Below are 13,194 nucleotides of genomic sequence, written 5' to 3'. Positions count from 1 at the left end.
AATAATAATAATTTTTATTTTGTAAATTATAAAAATTAAATAAAAAATTATAATTTATAAAATATCATTTTATTAAAAAATAAAATTTTAAAATAATAAATTTTATTATTGTAAGATTTTTGTGAGATATTATTGCCCTTCTTTTCTAAACTTTTTTTTTTTTTTTTCACGGAGATGTAGCCTGATTCAGGAATTCCCTCCTCGATTGTGCTGTCATCTATCGTCGTTTTTCTTTTTTGAGTAAAATATCTATCGTCGTTTTTGTTCTTCGCAACTTTCTTTGTACTCAGGCTCTCAGCTCTGCAGCTTCCAAGTTCTGAAACCCTTATCCAAAATTTTGAGCTTTCAAATTCAGTACTCTGTTCCTCCATGAATCTCCCTCATATTCGAACATCTATCTCCCTAATAAATCCCGTCCATCACCAGAATCGATTATTCTTGCCGGTGATATGCTATTTCCGACGCCAAACACCTCCCAAGCAATTGATCTCGCCGCAAATAATCCCAGCCAGAGACAGAGTAATAGATTTTGGAAAATACAAGGGCAAGATGCTTGGAAGCCTCCCTTCAAGCTACCTCAAATGGGTCTCGAAGAATCTGCGCGCACGCGACTTCGAGGAGTGGGCAAAGTTAGCAGACCAAGTACTGGAAGACCCAATTTACAAGGACCGAATCGAGTGGGAATTCGCAGAGAATGTACTGAACGGTAATCGATCTAGGGCGGTATCTTCTCCGAGAGCAGGTGACATCAGTGCAGTTTCGGAGCTGTTGGAGATAAGCGACAGGTTCGGTTGGGACAACAATGACAAGGCCGGTTGGGGCAAAATCAACTTCGAGCTTCTTGGCACGTCCAGGGGTGGTAGAATTCCGAGACTGGTGAGAACGGAAGAGGGAGAAGACGATGAGAAGATAATGAAACAGATGTTGGAGGTTGAATCGGCAGTTGCAGGGAGGCGGAAGGAGAGAAGAGAGAGGCAGAAGAAGAAGACGACGACAAGGGAAGAGGGTGGTCGAATTCGCACTGTGTGGGGGGAAACTGAGAGAAGTAAGGCCGGAATGAAGGAAGAGAAGAGGGCTAGCTTTGTGAATAGAATTGACGGTGACGGCGACGGCGACGGCGAAGGCGTATTGTATCGGTCTCAGGGAGAGATTGAGCGCATCAACAGCCCATTTCCTGGCCGTGAAGCCCTGCTGAGGAAGGCGGCAAACCGCCGACGGTTTGATCTCTAGTTCGTTAAGTATTAGTTTTCCGGTTAGCTTTTGTGCCCTGTAGGAGTTTTCGAAGAACTTGATTGGAAAAAGAAAGGAGGTGAGTGAGCAGAATTTTCTTTTTTCTTTTTGTACAATTTATTCATATATTATAAAAAAAAAATATTAAACGAAGAATTTCATGGTAGAACTTTAACTGAAAGTTAGAATCAAGTATGTCTAAAATTACACTTGTTGGCACTGAAAATAATGGAGGCCATGTAATGATTTATAACTTGTCTTTCTTTGATATATATATATATATATATATATAAATAAGTTCTTGACTTCTCAATTTTATTTTATTTTAATTTTTAATTATTATTTTTTTATATAAAATAAAAGATATTTAGAGGTGATGTTTTGTATTTTTTATAATTATTTAAATAAAAATATTATAATTAAATATTTTTATTTTTGAAAAATTATAAAAGATATAAAATTGATCCATCTTTGTAATTTTTTGGATATTTTATGTTAATTTTATTAATTTTTTTATAATTTTTAAAGTTTTGTTATGTTATTTTTTTATCAATTAATTATTAAAATTAATTTTAATATCACCATAAGGGGGTCAAATTATATTATTTTTAAAAACTGAAGAAAATTATTTTTTAAAAAAATAAGTTTAATATTTTTTAAAAAAATAAGTTTAAGTCTCAAAAGCTCATAAATTATAATTTAAAAATTAATTTACTTTGTTATTTAAATAAAAAACAATAGTGTTCATATATGAGACAAGATCTTTAATAATGTGTGACATATATAATAAAAAACAAGACCTTTAATAATAAAAAACAATAATGTTCATATATTAGAGCTATCAAAGATTCGGCATGATCAATGAAACCTGATCTTTCAAATGCATAATAATATAATCAATCCCTTTCAGTCCCACAATATCTTCCCGCCATTTGTCATGCCTTTCCATTTATCTATGTCTAGAGTTAAAAAATGAGTGAACTTCACTTTTAAAGACCTGACGTTTATGGGCTTAAGTCTTTAAACTTAATTTTTTTAAGATATTTTATTTTTTAAATTTTGACCCTTATATAAAGAGCTCAAGACTAGGCATGTAAGCTTTTATTATTATTTTTTATTTTTTAAAATTTTTAAAAATTAAAATTTTTAATTTTAATGTTTCATATATTTTTAAAAAATATAAATTATAATGTTTAAAAATTAAAAATAAATAATAAAAATTTTAATTTTAAAGCATAAACATATATTTTAAAGTTTAAATTCAATTTAAAAATTAAAAATACTTTATTTTTTGAGGAAAAATTGGGCCTAAAAGAGCTGCTCGAGTCAGTTTTCTTAGGGCCTATCAAGGTGGGGTTTAAAAGCTTGATTTTTTTTTAAAAAAAATGTCATTTTTTAAACCTCAAACCCTTATAAAAATAGGCTTAAACAGACGGCTCTTCAGACTCGATTCTTATTACCGACTCTATCTATACCTTTAACACATGAAACACACAATCAAAATTGATGCAATTCTCTTTAATCAATTCTTTAGAAATATGAGGAGGAGCATGTGATGACACGGATTTAGATTCGATGCGGTAGCAGATTAGCAGATTCATGTTATTGTTGAGGGGTCATCCTCGCGTGTGTGTGTGTGAGAGAGAGAAAGAAAGGAAGCGATGAATTTCCAGAAATTGAGACAGGAGAGAAAAAAATGAACATTCAAGAAATTCATAATAAAAGAAGGACAGCCAAAATTGATTTAGAGAAGGAGAGAAGCATAAGATCGGAGGAATCAATGAACGTAAAAAGTGTAGTTTATTCAACAAAAATAGTGTTGTTGAAGACCGTTGTTCTCACTTCTCAGCAAGATAGCGCCTAGTGGGACTGTGGAAGAGGGAAATAGTTTATGGTATTGTCCAGTTAAAAGCTTACCCAAGGGCCCTGTTCAAAAAAAAAAGAAAAGAAAAAAGCTTACTCAAGGACGTGATGTTTCTTATATTGATATTTAATTTGATCATATTTACTTGCAAGGACAACATGCCAAGGTCATTTCAATTTTTTAGTTTTTTGTTATAATTATTTTTGTATTGCCCATGAATGATATTTAATCCTTAAAAATTTTCTTTAAAAATGGAAAGCTGTATTGAAAAATATTTTTAAATTATAAATTAAAAAGATACGAATTTTAAAATATTTATATAAAGGAAAATATTTTTATTTAATTCTATTTTATAAGTTATAACATTATTTTTGATAAATATATATATATATATTATATATATATATATATATTAAAAAATTGGCCCCCACATATCTATAGCTAGTTCCGCCCTTGATCTAGTAAATGACCTAAATCCACACACTTTATAATTTCCCTAATTACAACTATTAAATTTTATCAATATTTAAAAATTATTTAGATATATTTTCCTTCAAAAATTCAAAATAACTCTCATGATTAAAACATTCCTCATGTATATTATCTTCTCCAAAAATTTAAAATTTGGTGCCTTCTAATTGTTATATGATAAAATCTGTAACAGTTGTTATTGAACATTGTTTTCGTGTATGTGAAACACTTTTTGAGTGAGTAACATTTTAAATGATGGTCATGACACCAACAAAACTCTTCTAATAGCCAACAAATAACATAAAACTTCCTAGGTTTTTAACATCTATCTGGTTCATTACTCATGACAAACTTGAAAACTTGACTTTCTACAATTTTGGGTAGATTAGCATACTCCTTTAATTTGCCACAATCTCATAGCCCATACTATTGTATGTAAAGCTTAAGTTGTAAAATATGTAAATATGCAATAATTTCTCTAGTTCAAAATGTAAACAATTCTTTCCATTTAATTTTAGTTCAAAATATAAGTAATCTAGTGCATATAAAAGATTTTTTTTTTCCATTTTATCCCTTGCATTTTTTAACCTAGATCTTCGTATAAATATATCCCTAACTCATTATAGAGTGCATTAATAATTGGGACTAGGAGTAGTACAAAGGAAAAATAATATTTTTTTATAGGAATAAGGACTTAATTGATATGCAGATTTTCTATACAAACTATTTATATTTTGAACCAAAGGGAGTAAATTTCTTAATGAAAAATAACTACCTAAAGTCGAAGAATGTCATCATGAGCTTCTAATAATATTAGCTCTTATAGCAGGAAGCTTATCTAAAATCTGAGGTTTTTAAGGTTGTTTTTGTAAATCGCAAGCAATTATAAATTTTGTAAGGGTGTTGGTCAAAGCATACAATGTCCTATGAAGAATCTCTACATGCATAAAAGAGCCAAACTTTATTTAATGTGAGACTTTCCACATCATCTTATGACTATTTCTAACAACTTTCTCATATAAATTTACTCACGCTTGGATAGCCTAACAACTTTCCCTTTAAATGTGAGTCTACAAACTTCCTACATTCCACACAAACTAATATAAAATAAAAAGGAAAGACCCATCACACAAGTCCTTATAGTAGTTAAGACTATTCTTATTTTGGGCTTCAAACATATGCACAATACTAAGCTTTTATGTTTCGGGCTAAACTAGACTCTGATATCACTTATTAAGAATGGAAAGTGACTGCCTAAGAATAGGGGAGAGGAGAGATGGGTTAAAGCAGTGGAAAGACAACACATCTTAACTTAAAACCTCAAGGCTTTAGTATATAGGTCCTTCTTCTTTATTATATATTAATTATTATGTCTAACTTTATCCGATATGAAACTTCCCACATCATCTTATGTTTATGTATGCTTTAATAGCCTAACATGATTCACTAATCATAATTGATGATGGAATCTTTGTAGTAAAGTCCATTTCTGGTGATACTTACCTAAGAGATAAAGATTTGACAACAAGCTTGTGAATCACTTGGTGGAAAAGATCAAGAGGTACAGAAGGGCGGATATAAGCAACAACACAAGAGCTCTAAGAAGATTGAAATCTACATGTGATAGAGCAAAGAGGACTTTGTTTTCAACAGTTCAGACAACAATTCAAATTAATAGCCTCTACTAAAATTGTAATACTCATATATCTTTAGATTTTAATTGGTTAGAGGAAAGTGGAGGGGGAGAATGAGGAGGAGAGGAGGGGGAGGAGAGATCCCCCCAATTTGGGGGGAAGCTTTAGAGGGGAGGGGAAGGAAAATTTTAGCTCCCCTTGTTTTGTTTGGCAAGGTGAAGGGGAGGAGAAATTTTTTCCTCCCCTTCCTTCCAACCAAAAACTACGTTAGTTACCATAGCAAAATTTGAAGAACTGAACATTGACTTGCTTAGAAAATACATGGAACATGTAAAGAAACGTCTTAGGAACTCCTAGATTCATAGGAGTAAAGTTGATGAGATTGTTCTTGTTAGTAGATCTACAAGGATTCCTAAAGTTCAACAACTTCTCAAGGACTTCTTCAATGGCAAAGAATTGTGTAATTGCTTAAATCTAATTGAAACTATTCCTTATAAGGCCATTGTGGCAACTACAATTCTAAATAATAATGAAGAAAACAAGAAGGTTCCATACATGTGGAGAAATGGCATATTGAATGTGTCAATAAAGGATAAATGACAACAAGGGGTGATGAAGAACATGATCATAGTCATGAATAAGAAAGGACAATTGAGTAAAGAAGAGATTGAAAGGATGATCCAGGAGGAAGAGAAGTACAAGGCAGAGGATGAGGACGTGAAGAAGAAGTTGGAGGCCAAGAACTCTCTGGAGGAGCACGCTAATTACATGAGGAATATAGTGATAGCCCAAGAAGAATTTGAAGAAAATTTGGATCCTAAAATGCAGAAGATTGCACACATATTTGAGTCCCAAAATGGGACTTGCCCTTAATGCAATTGGGATTTGTATGTGCCATATCATTTGAAACTTAAAAATTTACGTGCACCACATCATTTGAAACTCAAAAAGCTGAGCTAATCTTGATTGCTAGTACAGGGACTTAGTATTTAGGGCATTTTGTAACAGAAAACTTATAGACTCACACTTGAGGGGAAGATTGTTAGGTTGTTCAAATATGAGTGAAAGTAAGATGATATGAGAAGTCCCACATTGGATAAATTTGGGCTTAATGAATGATTATATTATAAAGAGAAATGATCAATAACTTGAGCCTTGAGATTTTGAGTTAAAATGTGGCATTCTTCCATTGCTCTTGCCCATCTCTCCTCTCCTTCATTCTTAGGGGATCGCTTCCCATTTCTAACAAGTATTATCAAAGCTTGGTTTCTCTTAGAACCTAAAAGCTCATTATTGCACACACATTTAAGTCTCAAAATGGGATTGGCCTTGACTATAATAGGGACTTGTATGCGTTACACTGTTTGAAGCCCGCAAAGCTGGGCTAGCCTTGATTACTAGTGTAGGGACTTAGTGTTTGGGTGCTTTAATATGGGAAGCTATCAAACTCATATTTGAGGAAAATTGTTAGGTTGTCTAAGTGTGAGTAAATGTAAGACAATGTGAGAAATCTTACATATAATAAAGTTAAGCTTAATAATTAAGATAAAATAAAGAGGAAGAACTCATAAATTTAAACCTTGAGACTTTAAATTAAGATGTGATGTCCTTTAGCTACTCTTGTTTGTCTCTCCTCCCCTTGTTCCCAGGTGGCTACTCTGCATTTCTAACAACAACACAAAAGTTTGGACTTGCATGAGCCTCGTCATATATGTTTCTCAATGTCAAGAACTGAGTACTGAGATAAATAAAGTAGTAAATCTAGGTAAGCAATTTGGATAAGAGCATTGGTAATAAGAATGGATCGGATCGTACATCACATAAATTGTTTGTTATTTTTTTCTTCCTGCTTATGGTAGGTAAGTAACAAGAGAATGTTTTTTTAGAAAAATATAACATTATAAGCGTTCTTTGTAGTAAGGCGTCTCCAAATTGGGATTATGGGGTACGTTCAATGCCAATGTTGGTCATCGATACCTTGCAATGTCTTCTAATACTTCCAGTCCTAGTTGCTTGTTTGTTAGTGCTCAAGTGTTTGAATAGATGACTAAACTTTTGTTTAACTTTCTTGGAGTGTATCTATTCATATTGGTATTGGGTTCGTAAGATCCTTTTCTATTGTGTTTGGAGTAGCACAAGACAAAAAAGACATCCAAAAAGGGGGAAAAAGATCAGCATCAAAGACAAAGAAGAATAATGAGGTAGAAGAAGGCTCTAGTCAAAGAACAAAAAACTTTCGAACGAGTTGAACGTCCAAAGAAAAAAAAAAAAAGAACAAAGATTGGAGGGATTAAGTGTTAGTTTTGCTTCTCCACTTTAACCAAAAGATTGTTAGATATTTTAAACTCAATTATGAATTAATTCTATTTTTTAATATTGAACATTTTTTTTTGTCACCCTGACGCTAGAAAAATCTAATATTTGTTTTAGGTTCCACAATTTTTTATATTTTTTTAATAGATTAAGAGTTATTTTTTTCTTAAACTTTAACGGAAGGATCAGTTGGCACCTCAAGTTAAATATTTTATAATAAAAAATATTTAAAAAAAATAATGTGTGTTTACTGATGGTAAAAAGATGGTAAGATAATGAGAAGGCGATGAAAAAAAAAAATAATAGTTAAATTCAAGTTGACTATTCCAGGCTACTACTGCTACCCAAAAAAAAAAAAAACAAATGAAATCAAACGTGCCTACTGAAGGGTTGCCGGCGTCCCTCTCCGACAACTATCAAAGGACGAGAGAGTTTCTTGAAGATTCTGACGGAATCAGCAACACCAGCTTCTTTCAAAGCCCAGACATCCTTGGCGGTGGTGGACGTTGACGCCAACAGCTCGGGATTTGGGTCGCCGAGAGAAAGAACCCAATGGCCGTAAGGACCCTAAAAAGGAATAGGTCGGTTTTGCTTGAGAGGATGCAAGATTTAGGAATTAAAAGAGACCGACGGTTTGAATTAAAGCGTAAATGAGGGGTCACGATTTACTGAGTGGAACGATGTCTCTTTGATTAGTAAATTTTTTCTAGCCAATAGATCAAATGGAAGGTTGAAATTAAGCGCATTAAGGGAGGCAGCAGACATGACATAGCAGACACCCTTTAAACCATTCCAAATGAGGCATATGTGATACTCATTTTAAATTATAAGACATTTTTAAATAAAATTTTATATATTAATAAATTTTATTAAATATATTTAATAATTTTATTTTTTTAAAATAAAAATATAATTTTTTAAAAATATCCATCATTTAATATATCAAAAAGAGAAGAGATGAAAATTAATTATAAAGAGAGAAAGAGTAGTATTGAAAATAAAATATTTAATAAAACCTTAATATATTCAACGTGTCTTATATTTTGAAATGAAAAAACTCTTTTAAAAATGTCCTATAATTTAAAATTAAAACAGAGGTAATACAATATAAGAACAAAATATTTGAGTTAGCTAGCCTCAAGTGGCTATAAAACACACTATTTTAATTTTTTTTTAATTTCATTTTTCACTTTTGCTTCCAAATGAAGTATTGATGTAGCATAGCAATAAAAGAGAGATCAGACGAGCAAATCGCATATCCCTTCTTCGTATAGTTGGGGCCATGTTAAGATCAAGATGAAATATATATTAAATAGGAGTCTAGGACCCTAGTCAAAGCTTACATTCAAGGTGAAATATTGTGTTTGTTTCTAGTGATTAGTAATGTTGGAAATTAATATATATGCATAAACAGAAATATATATTATATATCAAACCAATATATACACGTAAAAAGGAGCAAGTATCAATTCATCAATTGGAAAAGTATCAAAAATTAAAATAATCCAGCAAAGTATAATAGGTAACTGATCCAATTGAATATATTATATATATCAAGCCAATACATACTTGGGGCCTTAAAAAAAAAAAAAAAGGTGCTTGTGAATAGGGTGCACGTTGAGTCAAGCCGTGCATCGCTTCTGCTTGACACTCGACCTGATATGTTGTTCATACAAATCTAGTGCTTGAATGTTTGGGCTAGGTTTCGCTTGACCCAGAAAAATGTAATTTTATAAAAAATAAAAAAATAATTTTATCTACAGATAAAAGTATAACTACTATCATTTAAAAAGTATTGTTTATAAAACTAGTATTATGATCGAAACTCCTTATTTTTAAAATTATATATTCTTAGCAATTATCAATTATTTGATATTTTGAAAGAGATTAAAAAACTAAAATAATAAGGAACGTCAATCATAAAAATAATACAGTACATGGTAAATTTCAAGAAAAATAATATTATAAAATAATTATTTTTGATAAATTATATTTTTAAAAAGAAAACGACATATGCTCAAGTTGGTCGAGCAGGTTAAGGTTTGAACCTTGTCAGGTGTCCGGCTTCAACAAGGGGTTCAAGCTGGTCTTTTACGCCACCTACAAAGCCCTACTCATAAGTTTCTAAATAAATCTAAATGAACATATCTATTAAAAATCAAGGGATGATTAAACTTTTACTCTTTTAAATTTATTTTAATTATCAATTTAATTCATCAAATTTAATTTTTATCAATTTGGTTTCTTAAATTTGTTTCAATTATGATTTCAGCCTTATTATTTGCAAAAGGAGATAACACCATTTCAATTCACTATGATTAGATAATGGAATATTGAGTTGACAGTCATATATATATATATATATATATGAAAAACAGTGAATTATTTAGATAATAAAAAATAGATTCAAAAAATTAAAAAAAACTCAACATAAAAGGGTAAATTGATAAAAATTAAACTAATTTGAAGGTCTTTTGTTTAAAAAAAAAACTAATTTGGAGATCAATTTATTCTCATTTAGTCACATATACAAACCAAATTATCAACACACTTTATAAATTAGCTTAAGTTGAAGGCCAAAGTTGCTTTAGAACCTAAAGGATTAACATGAGTAGATTGATAAAAATAAATAAATTTTAGGGGTCAAATTGATAATTAAGGTAAACTTAAGTAATTACAACTTTCATTTTCTCAAAAATCAAAATTATGAATTTAATGCTAAACATGTCTACCAACCTAAACAAAAATCATCATTATACATAAAATTATAAGTAGTATCCAGCCAAATCGGATCCTTCTCTACGTGTTTTTTTTTTTTTTTGGTACACTCCTCTACGTTATTTTTTAATCCTGATGAAATATCATACGATCAATCTAACGGCTAAGAAAATGACGCAAACAAGGCATTAAAAAAAACATTAAAAAGATAAATGATGGCCCTTAGCAGCATCTAGTGATTAAGAATTTAAGTCAAAAGGCATAAGCGAAAAATTTTTATTGACCCAAAGGCAACAAGTAACTTTTCAGATCCGTAGCAATTAGGAAAAAGCCATCACCTCAGACTAGCACCAAAAGCTAAAAGCTAAAAGCAAAGGGCAACTTTATAAACATGTACCAAAAAGCATAATATCATAGGTAAAACATGATTACTTACGTAGATGCGGATTAAGTCTAAGAGTATCATATGTCAATGTCAATGTTAAATATTTGTTTCCTTTCATATATGTATAGGAAAAATATAGAACATCTTTATATTCACTAAAAAAATTAATTTGTCTTTTGTGCTTTAAATATTCATGGCTAATGAGACCCAAAATAATTTATATTGCATAAAATATATATTTTCAGATGTGAGGAAATAATAATGCTTGTAAAAAGTGTTGAGTATTAATTAATGGTTGCATGAGAATTTTTTTGGCTGTAAAATATAAATTAACTAATGGTTGTAAAATACATTTGTGGAATTTGACTTGATAAATGAGAAATGTAAGGTTATTGAAATAAGATGGAAGAATATTGGGAGCCTAAAATGGGTATGGTTATCTTGGAAGAATTACATCCAGATCTCACGCAAAAAAAAAATTAATTATTACAAGATTCAATTGTACATGGCTTTATTTTAATTGCTAATGGATCTTACAATAATTAATTTTTTTTAGTGGGACTTCAATATATTTAATTCTCCCTATTTTTGATAGCATCATGAGATTTTGTAGTCCAATTGGCATGCACATTTGATAGAGAGTTTATGGTACTTGTAGGCTTGAGAATCATAAAAATTTGAATTCCATAACTTAAGATATGCATTTTCAAAGTTAGGTCAATATATTATGCAGAAAAAAGCCTTTAGTGCATATTTGACCATGATAAAAAATTTTCTTGAATATATAATATGATAAATCAATATTTAAATTCTGGTTGAAAGTAGTCAACATTCAGAACTTGATCATACTTCAAACATGATTACCTTTACTAAGAAAATACTTATGAGAAATTAAAAAAATCCTTCTCGATTATTAAAGTTCCTTGAGATCGTGTTTGCTTTGGCAAAACTATGTAAAAGAAGTCATAGGACGATCTTCTTGACCAAATATGATGAGATGTATTGTAAGGGACACAATGGTGTTTATAGGCTGTTGTTCTTAGGTCCAGTTTCTCAAGGTTCAAGTTCTTGATTAATTTAATGCTATGTTTTGATGTATATGAATTTGGATTTGACCTAAATTCAAATTCAAGTTTTACCTTAATCTCTTTATAATTCAAAATTCTTTCTAAACTTCAATTATTTTAAATTCTACTTCAATCTCTTTGTAATTTGATTGGCCTGTTGGCGGCACTGAATAGGATTATTGCCACTATCGATCAAGATTGGGTCGTTGCCATTGACTAGGACTAGATAACTAGTACCAACCAAAACCAAATGGTCAACATTCATTAAGACCGAACTGTCGATACCAATTGGGACTGGGCAACCAACTTTTACTGAGATTAGGCATCTATTAACTAACAAGACTAAAGTGCAAGCAACAACTGGGATCAAACTGTTGGCTTTTATCAAGATCAAACCTTTGACATTGACTAGGACAAGACCACTAATGCTACAAGCGATGACAAGGATTGGACAATTGATTCCCACTGAGACCAAACTATCGCCACCGACCAGGACAGGACCACCATGCTGACTAGGACAGCCACTTACAATCAAGATCTAATGGCTAACTCCTACCGTGACTGGGACTAGATTGACAACCTTAATTGAGAACAGATTATTGATGATTTGGTCTCAATTTACATCGAAGGTCTTGTCTCAATCGGTGCCAACGGTCCAATCCTGGTCAAGGTCACTAGTCTGAGCCAGTCCCAGTCAAAGTTGTCGAACCTAGTTATATGGAGTCTGGCCCTTCAATCTCAATCATAGGTGTTGTCCAATCTTGGTCGACTCTTGCACTCTAGTCTTAGTAGGTGTTGGTGGTCTGGTCATTGTGGGAGTTAGTGCTCTAGTCCTGGCCGGCATTGGCCATCAGGCCCTGGTCAGTGTTGATGGTCTAATCTCAATAGAAGTTTGCTGTTTGATCTTAGTTGATGTTGATGGTCCACTCTAGTCTTAGTCATCGCCTACAATACGGTCCTAGTGGAAGTTTGTTATTCGATCCTGGTAGGCATTAGCGATTGGGTCCTAGTGGATGTCAACCATCTAGACCGCTGTCTTTAACTAGGACCAAGTGATCAATATTGTATAAGTTGTTTTTAAATTTAAATATAGAATTTAAAATTTTACTTAAGATCCAAAAAAAGATTTTAATATTATAACTTGAAATTTTTTATATCATATAAATAATAAATTTAGAATTTATAAATTTCTAATGTAAGATTTCAAATATGAAATTTTAAATCCAAATTTCTAACCTAAATTCATTGATCCAAATACGAATTAAAGTTAATTCTGTTATTAATTTTGAAGGCTATTATAAATTTACAATGAGCATGCTTTGTCAAGTGCCAAAATCTTTGTCATTATGTCACATTAATTACGGGAACAAATTATTGCTTTTGAACAAACACGTTAGGGATCACTACATCAACCTAAATTAAAAATGCAAATTTTATCAGTTGGATTTCAAATAAACATTATGTTATGTTTGGATGCATATAGGTTTGGATTTAGATTTGAGCTAAATATAT

At 31.2% G+C, this 13,194-nt stretch overlaps 1 protein-coding gene across 1 annotated transcript; it reads left to right on the top strand.

The window, feature by feature from the left end:
* The first annotated feature begins 249 nt into the window (after nt 1–249).
* On the top strand, nt 250–1,359 carry LOC129298464 (uncharacterized). The gene has a single exon (XM_054936886.1). It carries the CDS (start codon nt 370–372, stop codon nt 1,228–1,230), a length of 861 nt encoding a protein of 286 aa, XP_054792861.1. The 5' UTR covers nt 250–369; the 3' UTR covers nt 1,231–1,359.
* Nucleotides 1,360–13,194: the final 11,835 nt, after the last annotated feature.

This window comes from Prosopis cineraria, unplaced genomic scaffold, assembly GCF_029017545.1.
Source record: "Prosopis cineraria cultivar Desert tree isolate PC_DT_omini unplaced genomic scaffold, ASM2901754v1 PC819, whole genome shotgun sequence".
Lineage (NCBI taxonomy): Eukaryota > Viridiplantae > Streptophyta > Magnoliopsida > Fabales > Fabaceae > Prosopis > Prosopis cineraria.
This window is presented reverse-complemented; position numbering and strand designations above follow the sequence as displayed.